Raw genomic sequence first — 19,871 nt, forward strand, 5'->3', positions numbered from 1 at the left:
TGATTCCCTTGTGTGCCAGAAGTTAAACTTCAAAAATCAGTGGGAAGGGAATTTTAACTGGCCTTTCTGTAGTGTAAGAAAGCAAAGCAAAGTCCTGAATGTGGAATATTTAAAGATATAAATATATGAGACAGTTTTTGACAAAGTTCAAATTACTGCGTAATTCCCTTTCCTTCAGAACAGAGCTACCATAAGGTGCACCTGGAAAGGAATCCCTGAGTGTAGTAAAGATACTTCTGCATGAACCAAGGAGTAGCTCTTCAGAGTGGTATATGGAAAGAAAGAGACCAATCAGCTTGATCAGCAAGGACCCCAATTTTGCCATCACTTCTGCCTTGAATAACTTTAGATTTTTTTCCTATTTATTCAGGCAAATTAATCTCCCAAACTACAAAGATATTCATATGCACAAGTGTTGGCAGGATCTAGGATCAGCAACTACACAAATGTTGTTCTGACAATTGGCCTCTGAGTGTTTGTAGGAAAAAAAACGTTAAGCCTTGGTCCTGTAAGGTAGCTAGCTGTGAAATACACATTGCTAAATATCTCTGAGGATCTGAGTGACCAGAATGAGTGCCTGACATTTTTAACAAAATAAGACGTTAAGAGTGTGGCCACTTTTCTAGCCATGTCTGTATGTCTTCCTTATTTTCTTTTAGCCATTCGATATTGTTCTTCACCTGCTCAATTGACTGCTTCCTGGGTGATTCTCCTGCTCCTGCATTAGTGTATTTCTCAAAGAAATTTTCCATCTGGAAAAGGGAGAGAAAAAGAATTGACATGAAACAAATAATGCTGCTATTGAGCAAATATTTTTATAGGAATCTGATTTRAGGGCTGTTTTGTAAGAAAGAGATATTTAAGCTCCAGCTAGGAGCACTGGGATAACTTTACAGTAATTCATGCTGCTCTAGACATTTAGACAACAAAAAGACAATTTTCCTGTCAAGTAGATTTTAAAATACATTTASTTAAAATAGAGAGGAGTACTATCACCATACCTGCCAAAGCTGGAGGTCTGTGTTGAAGGTTTGTGTAATGGTTACTATTCGGCCAAGGTTTCTGTCATTGATAGTGAATCTAGAAAAACAATTTAATAAACAATATTGGATACAAAAATAAGGATACATGTGAAATATTTGAAAGAAAATGTACAAAAGTTATCTGAAGTTTAAGCTTCTCATTGCACTGCCAGAAAACAGATGCACCTAGATTTCAGTATTTTTGGAAATACTTGAAAAATAGTACTTCTGTACAATAATTATACTGTTCTCTAATGGAACAATCTCTGCTGGAAAATGTTTTTATTAACTAAAAGCTTATTGTCTTATGTTGGGACTTGAGTGTTTAAAGATATCTGGGTCCTCCAACATCTGTTTCCCTCCATGGAACCAAATTGCTGAACAATACAAACGCTACCTGGTTCACAGCTCTAGGTTTGCAGGTATATTCTGCTTCTGTGCCCCAACCTGGCTTTTAGAAAGGAGCAGGAARGAGAGAAAGAAGTCACTAAAATTTTTACTGTTACTTCTACTGATCTTCTGTTACCTTCTGTTGGTTGCTGTTACCAGCTGGTTAATTCAGCTAGTTGCTGAATTTAAAAAATTCTGTATACTGTCTTGTTATGAAATCAACAGAAAGAAAGTGGAGATTTGACTGTGGAATATTGCAGAGTGTTTCTGCAGTCTTGGTAGAAATTTCTGTACTTTTTAAACACCGTTGGTTATAAGTGCTCGTTTAGGGAAAGAGTGATAGCAGCAATGCACTTTTTCATTACAGATGGCAGTAACTGTGTTGAATRCACTTTCAGTTCTCATTATATAAAGAAGTTAAGTATAAGGACAACTAGAAATTACAGGAAACTTGCAAACTTTGCTTTTCCCAAAGGAAAGTAAGTAGAGGTCAGTGATTATAGTTGTATGATGAAAGTAAAGCAAGCCATGGCTCATAACGAGAAATATATGTGGATATGGACTTAAAATTCTTGACAGGATCATTAACATACCTGCCAACTAAGTATTCCCAGTTGAGCCGTATCCAGTCCCAGGCCATTGTTTTCCCATAGCTGTTATAGGAGATGTATCTCAGGACTGTGAAAACATCTTGACTTTTGATGAGGCTGGTGTTGTAAATATATTTCAAATACCTAAGAAAATTCCCATAAGAATCAGTGAAAACATTTCGTGAAAGATTCTGGAAAGCAAATATTAACACCTCCAATGTACACGTCTACTCATGATCGTAAGAAATAATGTGATGTTAATATCTGTAATTCTCAAGTATTTGCCACCATTGTTTTACAGCTCATCCCCAGACAGGGGTGTTATTCTTTCAAAAGCATCATAAAGACTAGTTGACCTAAAACATAGTTATAACTGTATCATGAGAAATCGTATCAAAAGAAACATAAWCATTTAGGCATCTCTAGCAAATCAACAGGGTTCATGCCTCTACGTTACCTGAAAACTGCCAAAATCCGTTATCATTTCTATTTTGTAATCAAGTAATGAGAACAAGATTGGATGAGTAGATACACCTCAGCCTGAAGTCCAGCCTGTTTGGGTAGCCAAGCTCCAAAAAAGTAGTGGTCTGGATTGTAAAGGCCTTGAAAGGACTGTAAGCACATAGGCGGGTGGTGGGCTCACACTGAAATCTCTGCTGTTGCTTTGTTGCTGAAACTCTTATCCACACAAAATTAAAACTCATTCAGGTATCATATGCCTGCATGTGCTGCAGTTGTGCTTCCAGTTATGATGTAGATAGGCTGGACTGATCTAGTGACATGCACGCACACATACATCCAGGGAGATGAGCTGTATAGTCATAACTCCTCAACAGCTCCTGCAGAGGAACACCACTTACACTGTTATGTGTTGAGGATAAGGATTATCTTCTCTCCTATATGCAAGTGACGGGGATAATTTTCTCAATCTCTTAGCTCTTTTCCCCTTATTTTAATCATAATTTAAGATAGAGGTCTCCATGCTTTGGGAGGAAGTTTTTATTTTCTGCAAATTTGGCTGATCTCGATAATCAGTTCATGTCTTAATCATGTCAGTGATTAGTTATTGAATGGCTTTATAGCAAGAATTTACTAACACAACTGGCCTCTAACACTATTTTAAATACTACATGTCTCATTTTCACTCTTCTAATATCTTCTATAATTCCCTATTTCATCCTGCCTTAAACTTGGAACACTTCCAGGCAGAGATTGCACTATCTTATGATGTTTGGACAGGGCTCCAACACAGTGGTGAATGACCCTGGTGAGGAGGTTTGCCTGCATCTCCGTTCTGTGRTACAACCTCACGGGAAGATGTCAGCTATACTGAGGGGGGCTGGTGTGTGCATGCAGAGTGGCAGCCTGGGGAGACAACAGCCTGGTCTGAGAGCTGGACTAGCAAGGGACAGTAGCTCAAAGGAGGTTATTAGATAACTGATCTTAAAATCCTGTGGCATTCCTCATGCTGTAATCTGAGAAGTGACAGCACAAGACAGGACAGGTGAACGATGAATAGTTGCTTCTATAGSGAAAGAAATATTTTGGTGTATTTAAATCACCTGTCCAAAAGGGTGATGTTATTCACTGATGCCAGGCCATAGAGGAGCTTTTCTTTTTCTTGCGCTAATGAAGTATCTTGGTATTTCTTGAACATATAATTCCAAGATGACTCATTGCCTGAGTTCTGCATCCCATAGCGATACACCAGGAGTCGGAGATTTACAGGAGGACTAGAATAAAGAAACAGTACTTTRTTACCCCTTTCCTGCTTGAGATCTGTGACCAGGTCACATACTGYGTTCTTCAGCAGCCACAAAAGCCATGAGTACTCACTTTTTTCCTCGTAGCCATTCCTCAAAGTGGACTGAAGCAYTGTTCAAAGCTTCCGTGTCATCAACACTGCATGCAAAGTCTAGAACAGACGCACGAAGAAGCCTTAAAAAAAAAGAGAGAAACTTTCTCACTGYTTAACTTTCCTTGAATCTGTTAGTAATATAAGATGGAAAAAAAGTCACTGCTCAACCTTTCCAAATGGCTTCCAGAATCACTCCAGCCCAGTTGATTCACAATGGGTTTTACCAGGAAGCGAAAATAGTCCTGAGGTAGAGAAAGAGTTTTGGTTACTTTTATAAATTTCATTAAATAACAGTATATTTGTATTCATAGCTTTATTCACTTTAATTTTCCCAGAACTAGCACTTCTTGAACAAAAAATAACAGAAGCACATGCACACACAACCTTTATGGACCACCATAGCATGCAAGGTTTGAACATGCTTATGAACTCTTGCTTCCTACGCTGAGGCACAGATAGGACAAGGTCAATCTACTTCTTTCCAGCCTTTCCTTTGCTCCAGAATGAAGGCCAGGGTGTGACCAAGCACACGTGCCAAAGTTTCTTGCTAGATATAATGCTGAATTCACGATATACTTATTTTAGTGACTATTATATCATGTTCAACTTCAGGTCAGTAATCAAACCTGCTGACTGCCCTTTTGAGGTACAGTTATCCTTCATGCTTAGGACAGGTATCAGAGCTTCTGCTGTCCTATACAAACTTATTTATTGGATGTAGGACAGCCTTGACAAACAAATGCCTCTACTGTGACTTACTGTGATGGATTATAAGAATAATGAGGCATAATTTATTTCCTCCAAATGAATTGACARTCCAGGTAATTGAGAGATCAATACTAAGCAGTTTTCAGCATTTTTTTTAAAAGAGTACAATATCAAAAAGTAAATASTGACAGCTCAGCAGTTTTGAAAATCATTTGAACTTCAATATTATTGCTGTTACAGGCCCTGCACTGTCAGATCCTGTGATTCCATGACAGAATTTTTTTTTGCTTCATCACCTTAAACCGAAGATAGAGATTTGTATCGTCTTCAAGCATGTCTGCGAGGTAAGTTACAGCTGATATAGCTCTATGCCAGGGTAAATAGTCTGTTTCATTTGTTAGGTATTTTGTGAGCTCCAGAGGAACAGAGTAATTCACGAGTCCAGCTCTGAGGAAGGAGAAGACATAACTTCTGTTGTTTTAATGAGATCCAGGAACTCGCTTCTTTAACAATATTATAGCCACTATTCACTTTAAAAGATCTGAAATGAATTTTGGGAGGGAGGAAAATAGTCTGCAGTGCAACTTGGGAGGCGTTTTCCAAAGGGACCACTGAAGGATTTCTGTTGTTAGATGCCAGCTACAGGAGCTCTCCTCACCGCAAGGAGGCTGGCTGCCTATATTATGCAGGCCAGCATGCCCAGAAGTGGGTGACCCTCAACTGACTACATTAACTCTTGCCATACAAAAGGAAATTTCTGGTTCTGGAGAYATCCTGAAAGGCTGAGGAAGTTCAGCCTTACAAACTGTTACAGAAGGTCACCTACAGTTTATCTGTATGTCAGCATGGCCTGGTGCAAGAGCTAGAAGTTTCCAAGCAATGTCTAAAACAAGAAAGGTGAGGTAGTAACTTCCTAACACCGTGCTATGCATTATATATTCACATACCCCTGATTTTCTGGACTTCTATCTTCTTCTGGAATGCTTCTATTATTGTTTCCTACATGTAAAACCTCCACTTTCTAAGACCTTAACAATTAAAGTCCTCCTTACTCTTCCACTGAAGTGAAAGGAAATACCTCTTTTGACTATACTTGTGCTACAGGTTGCCAGTACATGCTTTTATTTGTGCCTTCTGAAGGACAACATAAGCAGAAAAACAATTAAAACTTGCATCAGATTTAAAATTCTCCTTCCAACCACCTGAGCTGAGTTAATTCTAATTAACAGACAGAAAGYAAAAAACCTGTGTTGCAATCCTTGCAGGGAATTAGTTTACCTTGCTAAAGAAAAGACATCATCCAAAATTCCTGCACGGTCAGCAGCTGAAAATCTCTGTACRGAAAGAGGAAGATAGTGATCAGGAATATATTGATGATTTGCTGGAAAAATAGCATCTGGAAACTCTGTAAGAGACCCACCACRAACAAGTTAATTTCATGACACTCACTGTGTGGTTGTTGACCAGAAGACTAGCTAAATTAGCCCAGTTTTGGCTATTATAATTCACCCGATATAATCCAATGTGGTCTAGATTAATTTTCRCAAAAGAATTGGGAGATGATGTTAYTGTAATTCCTGCAAAACAAACAAACAATGATCAGTTTGCACTTCTTATGTGACTCAGAAAACTCACTGGAGATGCTTTGGCTCCAAAAGTAATATTTGATTTTAACCAATGTCAAAGTAAGATCCAAAGCTTAATTTTAGGTGAATTTTTGAATAAATGGCTGTATCACAAACCTTAGTGGATGCCAGCACTTGTTTCAGAATATTGAATTGTGGTAATTTTGGGGGCCAGCTAGTTTAACTTTAAAATGGAGATCAGTGGGATTAGGATGAGGATAGAGGAAAATTAGTGTCATTGTGAAAAATTAAAAAGTTTGCAGAGAAAGAGTTCTTACAAATTTCTTTTAAAAGGGTCTGACAKTTTTCAGTTTCATGATTATTAGTTATAAAGTTTTTACATTTTATCCTCTGTTTTATTTTTATTTTATTTCAAGCAGTTCTTCAAGCTTTTTTTTCCTGTTCTCTTCTCTGGTTCAATTTTCATAGCTATAGATAACGGAATTGCAAAATAGGCTGTGACTTTACTCAAAACTCATGTTTAAGGAATTTCCAGTTTAAATGGAATACTTGGAAAGATCTTCCTTTCTGAAAAATTTGGCTTGGTCCAGCTGGSTCTACTAGTTATGAAAGTTTTCCTCCTGTGCGTTGAAAGTGCCAATCTTTGATCTGCGGTTTGTGGCTGGTTGTGAGTTAAAAGCACTTTTCTGTTTGGATGACCCATATAAGGTCTTTTTTCCCCTAAACTTGCTGTTTGTCCCAGATATAGAAGTGAGTAGCCAATCATGCAAACAGGCCTTGCCAAGTTAATAGCACTGCACAGCCCGTTGTTTTGTGATTCRGAAGCTGAAAAGGGAAAATTTCTTTGTGCAGATCTCTGATCTGTATTATGACATAAGGCACTTTTGTTTACTTTTGCATGGATACTAAAAGCAACCAAGTGGGGGGAAAAAGAACAAAAGAGAAACTACATTTTAAATAGTTAAAATTCAAAAGAACATAAAAAGAGAAAAGGTGATTGTGATATTTCTGAATTTTCAAATTTTGATGAAATCTAAAAATTCCAGAAACSAGTAGTTATTTTTTTCATTTGTTTTGCACTTTTCTCACAGTTTTGGCCACTAGAACAGGTGAATGGGAAATTCAGATTTGAATGCATAATAGAACAAACATTAAAAATCAAAAATATTCATATGGACATTTCCTCATTTCTTAAATCAGCATTAGAAAATATGTTTAAGCACTCATAGCTCTTTTTCCTTCCCTTAACCTGACTCATACTACCTGTTTACCATGCCACAGAGGTGTTCATTAGCTTCCCACTTTATCTCTTGTCTTAGCCTCAAGAAAACACACATGTAAGTCCCACTGACTTAAGCGCATTATATAATTAAGCACATGTTTAGATGCTTTCCTGACTAGGGCTGGATTTAAACACATACTTAAGCACTTTACTGAATTGGGCCTTAATTGACATAACGTGGAGGAATAATCTTATTCCAGAAATGGCTACTAACTACAGCGTAGCCAAGCTATGGGCTGGTTCCCAAATGTGAAAACTGAAAAGCATGAAAGTTAACTGTGTATTTTATTTCTTGCTAAGGACATTGAAAAATGTTATTCTACTCATTACTCCTAAGAGAAATACAAGGGAAGTTTACCTGCAGAATCTGATTTATTGTAGAAAGTATAATTCATTGAACTCCCAAGTCCCCATTTCACTGGAATATTCCATTTGTAACTGAAATTATTTAAAGAGAAAAAGAATCAAATGAGATTTGAAACCAAAAACTAAAAATAAAATGCTAGTATATCTTTTTTATTTGGATTAATATGTACCTTTTGTTTTATGAAGCCAACCGTGTCAGGGTTTATGTACATATGTAAATATGTATACACATCTATCAGTGTCTGATCAAATACCCCCTGTAACAAAAATAGGCTTTCTACCAATAGTTATTGTCTATGTTGTAAAAATATTCTCTCAGTAATGCTTCAGGGGACTCCTCTAGCTTCCTTTGCACTGTGATATTCTATTCAGGCAAGGAATTCAGGCAAGGAAATATCAGAATTGGAATGGTATGATTAGGGTAGTTATTTTCYTTGTAAAGCAAGGAAATAGTTAATAGTTATAGTTGAGAACATGCAGCTTCGTTAAGCAGTATCTTCATGTCACAGCAGGTCATAATCTAGCAGGGCGCAGAGCAATTAATTTAGCAAAAGATGATTATATGTGGATGGGTAGCCTYGGTGTTAACATTTATATGTCCAGGGCTCTGTCGGACAACAGTTAATCTTTACAACACTCACTTGAGGTGAGTGTKCGAGTATTATTAAATCATTTTTTACGTATGGGAAGACTGAAAGAGTTTAAGCAATACTGTCATACAGTCAGGAGGATGTCTTGCCTTTTCTAGTCTATTTTCCTTCTTCCAGACAACCACTGTTAAGCACTGAGGGCCAAACGTGACCTTACACCTCTTACTGAGAAATTCCTTGAATACCTTCAGTGGCTGGGTACAGACTCCTTGGTCTAGGGGTATRCCCCTTGTCCAAACTTTGTGGAGATGTGCCAAAACTTAAACATTTGGACTCAGAAGGGAGCCACAGCACAGCCTGTCCAAGGCTATGATTGGGGAGTCACAGTACTACAACAACAGGGTATGATACAAGCGTATCTGTACAACCACCTACACAAGACTGGTGAAATCATAAAGTCCTTTTGAGCAGTTAGCTGCTCTTCCATGTTAGCATGTTGCAGGCTGTCCCAGGGAGACTTTTCTTCTATCTTAAACATCCTGGTGACAATTGCAGCAGGAAAACCTGAATATTCTTTACAACCTTGGATCAAGGGAATGATGGTTACTTTCCAGGAAATATCAAAATGAAGGCTATGCTCCTTCTACCTGAATGAAGGCTCCTGCTACCTCCAGGAAGAATGATGAGCTGTTGTTTTACATCTTTTGAACAAAAATATTTTAACAGATTTATACACTTACAGCTTTTACTAGCTGTCTTATGGAACATACTGCCATGGAATTTAGAGCGGTTGTTGTTTGGCCAGAAGCCTCAGCATTATGTTTCCCCATGAGAAAGCCCATAAAAGATTTTTTTAAACTCTTATTTTGTAAAAGCATTTAATGGGGGGATTTTATATAGTTTTCTTATATGTTCCTGAAATCACATACATAAATACTTTTCTTGAGCATTAAATACAATAGCTGTGTCCTGTTAACAGTGCATTTTGAGGACGTGTTCCTGACATGCTGTGCTGTAGCTACATATTTGCCCAGCAGCACTATTTTAAGAGCAYAAGTTTTTGACCTATTTCTTTCAAGTGCCAGTATTCAGGAGGTGACTCTTTCAAGCCAGACATGCTGCAGGCAGCTGGGGATGGTCTCATCCCTGCAGGGTTCAGAGAATAAAGCATGTACAGGGCCTGGAGTTTTCACTGCTTAAATCAAAACCTTGCACCTGTAGGTGAAATGGGCCAATTCCATCTGGAGTATGATGTCTTCAAGAGCTTCCTCACCCCCATCAGTGAAGGTGGAAGGAGGAAATAAGGATTTTCAGTGGACTGACTCCTAGGCAAGGGATTAAGTGTCCCAGGGTAGATGCTATCAGTATTTGATACTATAATATTTTGATACTATTTGATGCTAGTGCATTTCACTTCTAAGTCATTTATAGAAATGACATTTAGCAACAAATTCCTATCACTTTRAGAATAGCAGAGGCAGTGCACAGCTCAACTTCTTGGCAGATTAAGGTAGGAACTGCACTGGGATTTCTACTCAAGAAGTGACAAATGGCAAGGTACTGTAATTCTTGAAGTCAGGTTAAAGGAAGATTCCTGAGTCTACTACTTCAGAGCATAGCRCAGTAAGCCAAGGTGTTTAACACAAAGAAGCATTTCGACTGAAGAGTCTGTACCTGAGTCTTCACATGGTACAGGGCTGGAGTTTGAAACTAGAGTTGCTTCAAGTCTGCAAACATGTTTGCTATGGTGGGAGAAATACATTACAAATACATGGGCAATTCTCTTATCTCAACTCTTTTGATATCTATACCTATCTGCCAATACCATGGGCCTCACATTGCTTTTCTTTTTATCCTTGTTAATCAAAAGGAAGTAAAATGGCCACAACTCTTTCTTCAGTCTTTCCTCCTTCTTGGTCTTTGGATTAAAATARCTAGTAGAAGCTAATGGAAAATTCTATTTTGGTAGCTTTAGTTCTGATTTAAATAGTTAAATTTTACTGATTTATTTGTATTTGGTTATTTCAAGCAACAGAACCTTCCCAGTGTGGGTTAGTTTGAATCTCTTTCACTGAAATGTTAGCAAGTTACATTGCCTGAGAGTTAGGGCTGGGTAGGAGRATAGTCAATGTCAGCTCTGGTCAGTTATTCACCTGGTTAACTTCGCTGCACAGCTGAGCCCTTTTCCCATGCCTTTCCAATGCACAGGCAGGGATCATCTCCTCTCATGTTAGTCACCTGTTAATTAAAATATATGGTCTTTTGTAGTGTTTCACTTATCTTGAAGAGGGTAGATGTGTATCTGAAGCTGACCTTCTGGCCACACAAGGGCCCAGGATGCCTATCTTTTACCATGTAACTATGTTTTAAATGGCTAAAATTTGCCAATATAATCCTGTGCTAAATAGGTGGGAAAAAAAAGTGTTGATGAGGATTACTAACCTTCATACATGACCAGCTATTTCACACTAATTCATGTTAACTAAGCCACATAGGTAAGACCCTATATTGGGATGTATTATACTTTCTATACTATTTGGGAAAAGGGAATAAGTTATGCTGGTATAAAATACCTGTATCATGGTACCTGCTTTCTGAGAAGAAACAATTTTGTGTCATTTTTTCTTAGTTTGGCACATTGCAGTTTGTAGTGGTTCAGCAAATGGCTTGTTATGATCTGAACTGTCTGTGCGCAAGAACAAAACCTTCAGCAGGACCCTATCCACTCATGTTCTGCTATGTTTGAGAGAGAACCCTTGAGACAAGAGGCTGATGCAATTCTAAATTTGAAATATTTGTATCTAACTTTCCATTAAGATTCTTTTTAAATACAAGTTTTGGGAGTAAGTTTATCAAGAACAGGTATAACACTGGCTTTTTGTGTGTCAGTAGGAGAGTGTATGTAGAGTGTCAGTAGAGTGTTGTCTATACAGTATTTGTTCCTTTTTGTTTTGGGAAAATTTAAAATAAAATCTTACCCGAGATCAGAAGGAGGGTAAGAAGCATTTGCGTGGGGATCCAAGAGAAAACGTTTCTGTGTGAACACTGAATTAGTTCCCATTTCCAAAACAGGGTAACCCATCTGCCTAGTCCATGTGTCCATGACTTCCTTCACAGGTTTATTACTTGCCTGCGAATCAGGGGAAAAGGTTACAGTGAAAAAACAAATGCAGGTCAAAGTGGAAAAAAGGAGCATTTAACACTGAGAGGAAGAAAAGCGAAAAGGAGCAAGGAAAGAACAAGTTTAGTCAATACTTGTCAATACCAAGTCAATACTCAAATCCTTTTATGCTGCCTGTCATAGGAAACAGGAATGAGCTGGAAACTCAAACATACCCAAAGGAAATCAGGAGTATGTGAGCAAGAATTTAAGCAGTAACATAGACAAGAAATACTCAGTGCACTTCGAGGCCCCTTGCATGCTCTCATCTCTCCTCATGTTTTCTGAAGAATGAACAGAACAAGACAGAGAGGGCTAATGGAGACTTTTCAAAGCCAGAAGTCCTCTTGCAGCATTCCCTGTCCTGAGTGTGGAGGACAAGACAATATCACTAACAAAACCTATACTAATGTAAAATCTGATCCATTCTGTTGACGATGAACTGGTGTTCTACAGACTGAAGCTGGAGAAAGCTGCCAGTGCCTCCCGCCCCAGCCTGCTGCATGGGAGTGAAAGGAGCCAGGATGCCTGTTCCCTTCTTCAAGTTGAGCAGGTGAAATGAAGACAAAGAGCAACGGAGTGAGAGCAGAAGCAGTCAGGGAAGAGTCTGGAATCAAGGAGAAGATGGGAACTGGAAAACAGACACAAAAGCAGAACTTGGGCTGTGTGAGTGCCCACAGTGGGGGGAAGGAAAGGATATAGCAGGGGAAGGTCAGGGTGGGGACCTGGTAGTAGACAGGTGAGCTTGAGGGCTAATAAGGTGGGAAGAAACAGCCTGGCCTCAAGGAGAAGGAAAGACCAGAGAATGAAGGCAGAGAACTCAGAAGCTAAAGGGACAGAGATGATAASCACCAATATTACTTGCTGATAAATACTGTCAAGACCTTTCAACTAGACAAGTCTGGTTAGGCATAAGAAAGAGTAGGGGTGTACATGTCTGTGGTTGGTGAGACCAAGAAATTACTTTGAGTTGTTGGGGCTTGTTGAGGGGATGGGGAATCCTCTCAGAAGCAGGCTTGTTTCTTCCACTCCCCACACTCCTCTGCCAATTTGCTAGAAATAATTTGTGTTGGAATRTATTGGTTGGGAGGCTGCCTACCTTATGATCTCTCATTGACAGAAAATCTACAGAATATAAAAAGTTTAGGAAATTCAAAGCAGTAGGATGAGATCTGAAACTTTTCACTAGCAAGAGTTCAGATTGCTGCAAAGCATACCGTTTCCAATGCTGCCCAGAAATCGTCTGTCTTGGCATTCTTGAAATAATTGTCCTTCAAATATAACTAGAAAGAGGTAGAAGACTGTGTGAAGATACTACCAGATCTTTCTTTTTCACATAAAAAAACAATACACATATTCAAATAGGATCAGTTGTATATAATGTCTACCTATGAGCAGTAATATTCTGAACCTGGAGGAACTCCGAGATAGACATAGGGTGATTCATTTCCCTGGCTTTTGCAGGATCATTCACTGTACTGAGTTCCTGTYGGATATTCCAGGAATATTTTAGGCTGTTCTAAAACAATAGGCTGGTCTAAGAAAAAGATCTATCCCCTCCATTTCATATGTATGGGAAGGAGGCAGTTGCTTTCAGCAATGCTCCTAACTTCGAGTAAGCCAAAAACATGGAGAACAAGTTCCTCAGAGAAATATTGAAAAGGTCAGTGCACTGAAGKAAAAAAAAAGATAATTCCCTATTGATAACACAGTAGGTGTGAAAGTATTTAAGTATCTTAAATGTACTCATAATAAGGTGTAATTATTTGTATACAGACATATTTTTATACATAAATAYATAAATATAAATAAATATATATACATACATTCGTATTTGAAGAGTTTTTTATATTTTATTCAAATGGACACTAGCATTGCACATTTCTGTCTAATTAGGGAAGCTGTTAGGAGGATAGAGCTGTTTCAGGAATTTTCAGTATTTGTAGAATCACAGAGGAAGTATGAAAATCTCCTCTAAGTTGTGATTAAAATGACTTTAAAGGGGATTATAATGGCATTCACCTTAGTATTTGCCCATCCTAAACACTAGTCCTATCGTGTGGCTTATCTCGCTGCTCAACATGCTCTCTTTTCTCTCCTATTAACTGGATCCTGGTAATGTTTAGTCAGTAGATGGTGCTGTTTGTTTCATTCTTAGCCACAGCTAGTTACTTCTATGTTCTTGAAGGCTCTGAGCAAACTGCAATTATTAGTGTCCTGTGGACAGAGTATCTGCATTTTTCTATCTTTTAGAACAGTCCTAACTGAATATATGAAAGCAAAAGTCAAGTAGAATACTTCAGCYGTCCTGTAGCAGCACATGCTTTCCAGAGGGGAGGTAGATAAGAAAAATTTAGTAAACCTGTCTTCAGAAACAGCAGATTACCTTCCTCTTTTGGAGATTGCTCCTTTCTCTCCTTCTTCTTTTTGTAATTTTGTAGCATTGCATTTTTCCTCTAAGAGAAAGGACTCTAAGCTATGCAATATGCAACATCTCCCTTTTCTTGACCTGATTACTTTTGGGACCAGGTTTCCCTTTGTCAGGTGCTTATGTCTGTAAGAGATTCCTGAATAGCAGGCTTGGGTGGACTGGAGTACAGTGGCACCAAGAAGCTGTAAAAGTGTTCTCCAGTTGAGTGAGGGGAGCCTGGCTGGCAATACAACAAAGAGCAAAGACAGAATTRAGGAGGTTTCTGTACTACCAAGCTGTCACAAATTTAGGTCCTTGTGGAAGGATTGCCAAATTATCCTGCAGTTCACATTCCTGCTCTGCAGGAGCATGAACTTCCCTTTGACACTTTCCACTTGGCACTAGAATAAATTATATAGTTCTACTGCTACTACCAGGATCCATGATATTCACTTTTCTGAATAATGGGTTGTAACCACTATGTGAGTGGTGCATTTCTTGCATACTTTGGTGCCTGTCATACCTGACACCCTTTCTGGAAGAGCTCCGGTGTCAGCCAGTCTTGAAGCATTCGGAGAATCGACGCACCCTGGGGACAAAGGGAAAGGGAACAAGGTCATGCCATACTGCTGTAACTCTTTTCTCTTCACCTAAAAAGTAACACACAAATGAATATTTTGCATGCCAAAAATAGAARTCATTCATGTGGCTAAGAAAGTGGTTTTTTTCTAATTAATTCACAGTGCAGCATGCCAGCCTGCAGAAACCCTGAGTTTAATTCTGGCTGTGAGAGTTGGTCTTTAGTTCCAGCCAGATACCCTCCTCTGAATGCAGCTAGGCCAGTGGAAAGGCTGCCAAGCTCTGCTGTTGGGGGCTACTATCCCACTCATCTGTCAAAGGTAGTATGAGCACTCCCTCTTCCACCTCAAACAATGCTGGGCTGATGGCAGCAGGGCAACTAGCCCCATCCAGCCAGACAGCCTGAGAGACAGCTGAACACTCAACAGACAGGGACCTCCTGAACTGGAGCAGGTCCAAGACATTGCATGTTAGGGATTTCTCATCTAAAGATTCACAATGAGCTTTGCTGGAGATTGATGCAAGAGCTTTGGCCTCAGAAGGAGAGTAGCGTTAGGACCAGAGATGTTACTTATATGACACAAAGAAAACAGTAAGGACCTTGAAAGAAGAAATAAACTGAGGGAAAACAGGATAGATAAGTAAGAGTCATATGGGACAAAGAGAACAGTATGGGCACAAAATGAGGGAAAACAAACACAATATAAACCCAAATCTAAAATGTAAAATACGATTTTAGGATTAGTATGTTTTCATTTTCCCAACTAAATGAAAGGGCARGTGAAAGCCTAATGCTCTGAATGGTTTAAAAATTGAGTTGTCCCATGAAAACAAGAGCATTATCTGAGTCCTCAGTAAATCCTGTCTCCCCTGTTTATATGTTTGAGAATAACAAGTTGGCTGCACTAGTCATAGTAGAGTGACTGTTTGAGCAGATATACCTTGGACTGCTTTCCAAACTACTGCTGCAGATTAAAGATAGTCAGCAGATGAGTTTTCTAGTACACTAATATAACAAGTTTGCCCTGAAATATGTTCCAAAAGGATCTAGTAAAATTTAGAGCAGCTGTTCATTGTTCATGGTAATCATAAGACTGCTTATGATTAAGACTGATCATAAGGCTGCTTGTCTGCACTAGGGCATCTTGGTTCCTTGGCTTTAYCTGTCAGCCACTTTTTACCTGAGGACACCTCTCAGAGATAGTCCCTTGTGTTTATAGTAAGAATCAGAGTAGAGCTCTGCTCTTGTGCTTGTGTTTAGGGGGCAGTGGAGATTTCTTCTGGATGAAATTACAATGAATTGTCATCCCCCTGCGTCTTCTACAACTGCTTTTCAGTCTCTTTTCCCTGCCGCTGTCCCTCCACTATAGTCCGATAGAGTGTGTTTGAGAAAACTMATGCTAACAAAATCACTGGTCGTGATTTCATAACTCTGTCTTTTCCAAATATTTGAGGAGTTCAGTGGAGCAACTTCGATTTTATTAGCTGACCTTGTCTAATGTTGATATGCGTGTGTGTGTGTTTGGATGTTTTATCAACACCCACATAACTTCTCCTAGAGAGTTGTAATAGGTAAGTGTATTACAGAATTGTATATGGCAGAAATGTGGAGAGTTTAATCCTAAACTTTAGCTAGGAAGTTTCAAAAACATGGGGATCCCAAAAGCAAGTTTTAAGCAGAACGTATTTAAATATTTGTTTTCTGAAAAACTAATCAATGTCTTGTTTCCAAAGACAGAAAATCTCATTGTTATCTTAACACAATGTGCCAAACTAAGAGGGATTATTAAACTTGAAACAGAGGCAAGATGTGGTTCCTTTCTAAGTACAAATTAAATATATATATATACATATAGAAAGAAACTGTATAGTCATCATCTCTATCTACTACAACTTTCCTAGATGCATAATGTGCTGTTGATCTGACAGCAATTAGATGTTCACTCACAGAATAGGCTGTAATGACTTCACAGACCCTTGGGCAATTCATTATAGTTTTAGGACTGTATAACCCCTGTAATTGCTCTGGTAAAACCAACAGAGAGCAATCCAAGTTATGCTTTATTTGTTTATTGATGCATATTATCACAAGAAGATTGTTTTTAGAAGAAAAATGCTAAAGAGAAACCAAAATAAAGCCAAAAAGAAACAAGCTAATTTTGTTAAGCGTTTATATAAAAATTTCACCAGTAATTTGAGCTAAACCTATGTGAAGACTTTCTCATTCAAGCCAAATTATATCCCAGGCACACTCTTCCCAAACAATGCGCAAGTTCTCAGCTGTTTTCTCTTAAAAAAAAATCGTTCATGTAGCAATTATCTAGGCACAAAGAGGTGAGTTAAAGCTAAATTTTTTTCCATTGTTTTTTTTAGACCATGCAAGAGCAAGTCTCTTGCTTAGCTCACCACTGAAATGTCCTATTTTGGTCCAGAGTATTTGATTTAGCTCTGTATAGTTCTTGACTTTCGTTTAGTTTGATTTAAGAAATCAATGTTACATAATGTAGGTTTTCACATGGTTTATGATTTGACTGTGAGGTATTTATAATACAATAAATACTGATTGTATCGCTGATTAGAGGATTTAATAATTGAAAACAGAGAACTGGTGAAAATGGATCAAGTCTAGCTAATAGAAGTAGTATCTATGACTGTAGATTTTAGCTGAAATCAATGATATACACACGCTTAGCAGGATAATGGGAATTTGGAGAGAAGAAACAAGCAGGATATAATAATAGTGGATTCTGCATGTTCTGTGGAAACTATTGATGTATTAGACAGAAAACTGATCGAGTCATACAAGAAGCTGTCAACACAAATCTACTTTATCAGAGTTAGACACAACATGGTGTTGGAGATGGTTGGTTGAGGACAGAATGACCAGAGTCCCAGCTCCTCCATGACCTTGATGGCAAATTTGGTGCCRAGAGAGAAGAGGGATGGGGCTGATTTGCTCCTGTACCTCTTCAGACTAGATGCACCAGAAACCCCCCCAAAATAGAAGAAACACTGTCGTCAGTGTGCTTGAGTCAAGGAGGTATGCTAGGCCCAGTATCTCCATCCTAGATAGTCATGGAGGTCAACAGTGGGGGTAGTGGTGTTGGCTAGTGGTAGCCCATCTTCCCTAAKGCTTCTAGGTTGCCTGGGATACTGTGAGGAACATGCGAAAAAATTACTTTCATGTTTTTCCCTGCTTCATTCTCTGTCTCAGTTCCTCAAAATGGCAGTTATACTGTCCCAAAAGTGGGACAGGGAACTGAGAGAGAGCAAATCCAAGCATCTGCCCTTGCATTAGATTATATGGCTTGACATAATTGGGCTGCCTCAGCAYGAGACGATGGGAGAGGGGTGTGCTTAGTGCCCAGTTTAGGAAAATTTTAAAACTGCTAACTCTAGTTGTAGGCACTGCTGACACTGTGATCTTCCTGCTCTACCATGTGCTATGCGCAGGTTTGCATGGTGCACAGTTGTGCACTACTGGCTGGGACTCCAGCTGCACCACTCTTCTCACAGYTGCTTTTGTCTTAATCATCATTGGCAACAGCAGGGAACTTCCCAGCAAAGAGGTTTGTGCAGACAYGGCCCACATAGGTTAGAAATTATGATTATGAGCTCCCCTGCCTTTTATCTCCTCTCCCAAGCCCCAACTTTCCTTGCAGCCAGAGTTACACCAGGAGGCCTGCCTACCTTACTGTAGGATATCCCATCAAACACAGAGGTGATTTCAGCTGGCGACGACACATCAACCACAACTGGGTGTGAAGACAGCAAAGAGTCATCCTTCATTACAGGAAGCACATCATCAATTAAAACCTGGTCAAGCTGAGAAAAAGTAGATATTAGAATAAAAACAAAGGCAGAACGCCAGGACTTGCTTCACAAAATAAGTAGCTTGAACTGCAGCTTCTCTAGATGTTAGGCAGTTGGAAATGGAAGGAAATTTCACCTCCTCTAAAGGAGGGCTTACCCACTCATATTCCTGAGAGGAGAGGGAAAWTTTTTTTTTCTTAGCTAAGGTAAATTGCCTTTTACAAATCCTGTTTTCCCACATGTATCACAACACAGTCTCAGAAGGCAAAAAAGGAGCCTGCATTACCAATTTCAGTAGTGAGATAATATCTGCCAAGCATTATGGGCTCCTCTTGCAATGATGTAGCTGGGGAGGAGGAAGGGAGGAATTAGCATTCCCCATCCCATGGTCTGCTGTGATTATTATTATTTTTAAAGATGAAGTGACCTGCACTGTATATCTCCTTAATCTCTAATCAACATAGGTAAAATAGACTAAATTTCTATTTAGTGTTCTCTTCTAATACTCACTAGGATAATAACATTGAAATAGCTCTAGGTCTTAAATGAACATAGTGTATGAATATAAAAAGGATTGTTAAATATTAGACTCAGTAATCAAAATTTTCCTTATCCAGATAGCATGACAGATCTACTTCAAGATATAAAAGAAGTGATCCAGGAATGATTTTGTCTTCAGCCTCACATTATACAAATGAGATATTTGGGATGAGCGAGGAGGGGGGAGGCAGGAAAGCATGCTCTGAAGCATCAGATAGGCACGRCATGCTTCAAAAGTGCATGGATTCAGGGACCAGTAGTTTTTGACRACAGGTTCGACCTATGCAAAACCAATCCTGCTTCCGTCCATGTGCATACCTTGCACATGTTTTAGTAACCAGAATCTCATTGCTTCTGGACAGCTGGGGGAAATATGAATGCTATGTGCCATCACAACTGTTTGGGAGGGAGGAAGGAGAAAGCAAGAAACCTCCCTTTATTCACATACTGTTTTCATTCCTCAGAGTATAATGCAAATTTAAGGTTACCCTCTTTCTCTGAAACCCTGAAGTGAAGGAAGGTGTTTTTGCTGTACAGTTAGTGCTATGGGCTATCTACTGTCACTGCAGCTTTTACTTTGCATGGATTAAGGATACTCTGATTTGAAATGACAGTTAAAAAACTGGCAGCAGCTGAATGAGGAGGTCTGATACTCTCTTTGATGAATAGCCCAAGTTGTGGAGACAGGCCCAGGTTCCCAGCCTTCGCCAGGTCGGATAAGGACTCTAAGACAACTCCTCTGACGAGATATTACAGCCCAACTAGATAAAGAAGAATCTCCATCTTCCAGGACTAGAGCTTTAAACAACATTGCAGAATCACCAAGACTTAGCCCAGAATCCACTTAGTTGTTATTTGCCATAATAATAACCTAATGCTTGACTCATAAAAAGAAAGACTGCCCTGTAGAGTAAAATTGGACAAAGCTTACCTCAGCTAGTTTCAGACCAAAAGGTAGGTAGGTGGAGAAGTTTAAA

The 19,871-nt window shown here is 38.9% G+C and overlaps 1 protein-coding gene across 1 annotated transcript in view; it reads right to left on the reverse strand.

Moving 5' to 3' along the window:
- Nucleotides 1–577: 577 nt before the first annotated feature.
- ENPEP (glutamyl aminopeptidase) overlaps nucleotides 578–19,871 on the reverse strand; it is a 35,207-nt gene continuing 15,913 nt past the window's right edge. Inside the window, exons 7-20 of the mRNA XM_085309017.1 lie at nucleotides 18,232–18,366; nucleotides 14,486–14,551; nucleotides 12,770–12,835; nucleotides 11,371–11,522; nucleotides 7,795–7,874; nucleotides 6,018–6,145; nucleotides 5,847–5,902; nucleotides 4,865–5,015; nucleotides 4,029–4,102; nucleotides 3,839–3,940; nucleotides 3,565–3,735; nucleotides 2,006–2,146; nucleotides 1,002–1,080; nucleotides 578–752 (exon numbers count right to left, since the gene is read on the reverse strand). Of these exons, the coding sequence (XP_085165143.1) occupies nucleotides 603–752; nucleotides 1,002–1,080; nucleotides 2,006–2,146; nucleotides 3,565–3,735; nucleotides 3,839–3,940; nucleotides 4,029–4,102; nucleotides 4,865–5,015; nucleotides 5,847–5,902; nucleotides 6,018–6,145; nucleotides 7,795–7,874; nucleotides 11,371–11,522; nucleotides 12,770–12,835; nucleotides 14,486–14,551; nucleotides 18,232–18,366 (1,551 nt within the window). The 3' untranslated portion in view covers nucleotides 578–602. The remainder of the gene's footprint in view (nucleotides 753–1,001; nucleotides 1,081–2,005; nucleotides 2,147–3,564; nucleotides 3,736–3,838; nucleotides 3,941–4,028; nucleotides 4,103–4,864; nucleotides 5,016–5,846; nucleotides 5,903–6,017; nucleotides 6,146–7,794; nucleotides 7,875–11,370; nucleotides 11,523–12,769; nucleotides 12,836–14,485; nucleotides 14,552–18,231; nucleotides 18,367–19,871) is intronic.

Source organism: Rhea americana, unplaced genomic scaffold (genome assembly GCF_003343005.1).
Source record: "Rhea americana isolate MKP2758 unplaced genomic scaffold, rheAme1 scaffold_106, whole genome shotgun sequence".
In the NCBI taxonomy this organism is placed as follows: domain Eukaryota; kingdom Metazoa; phylum Chordata; class Aves; order Rheiformes; family Rheidae; genus Rhea; species Rhea americana.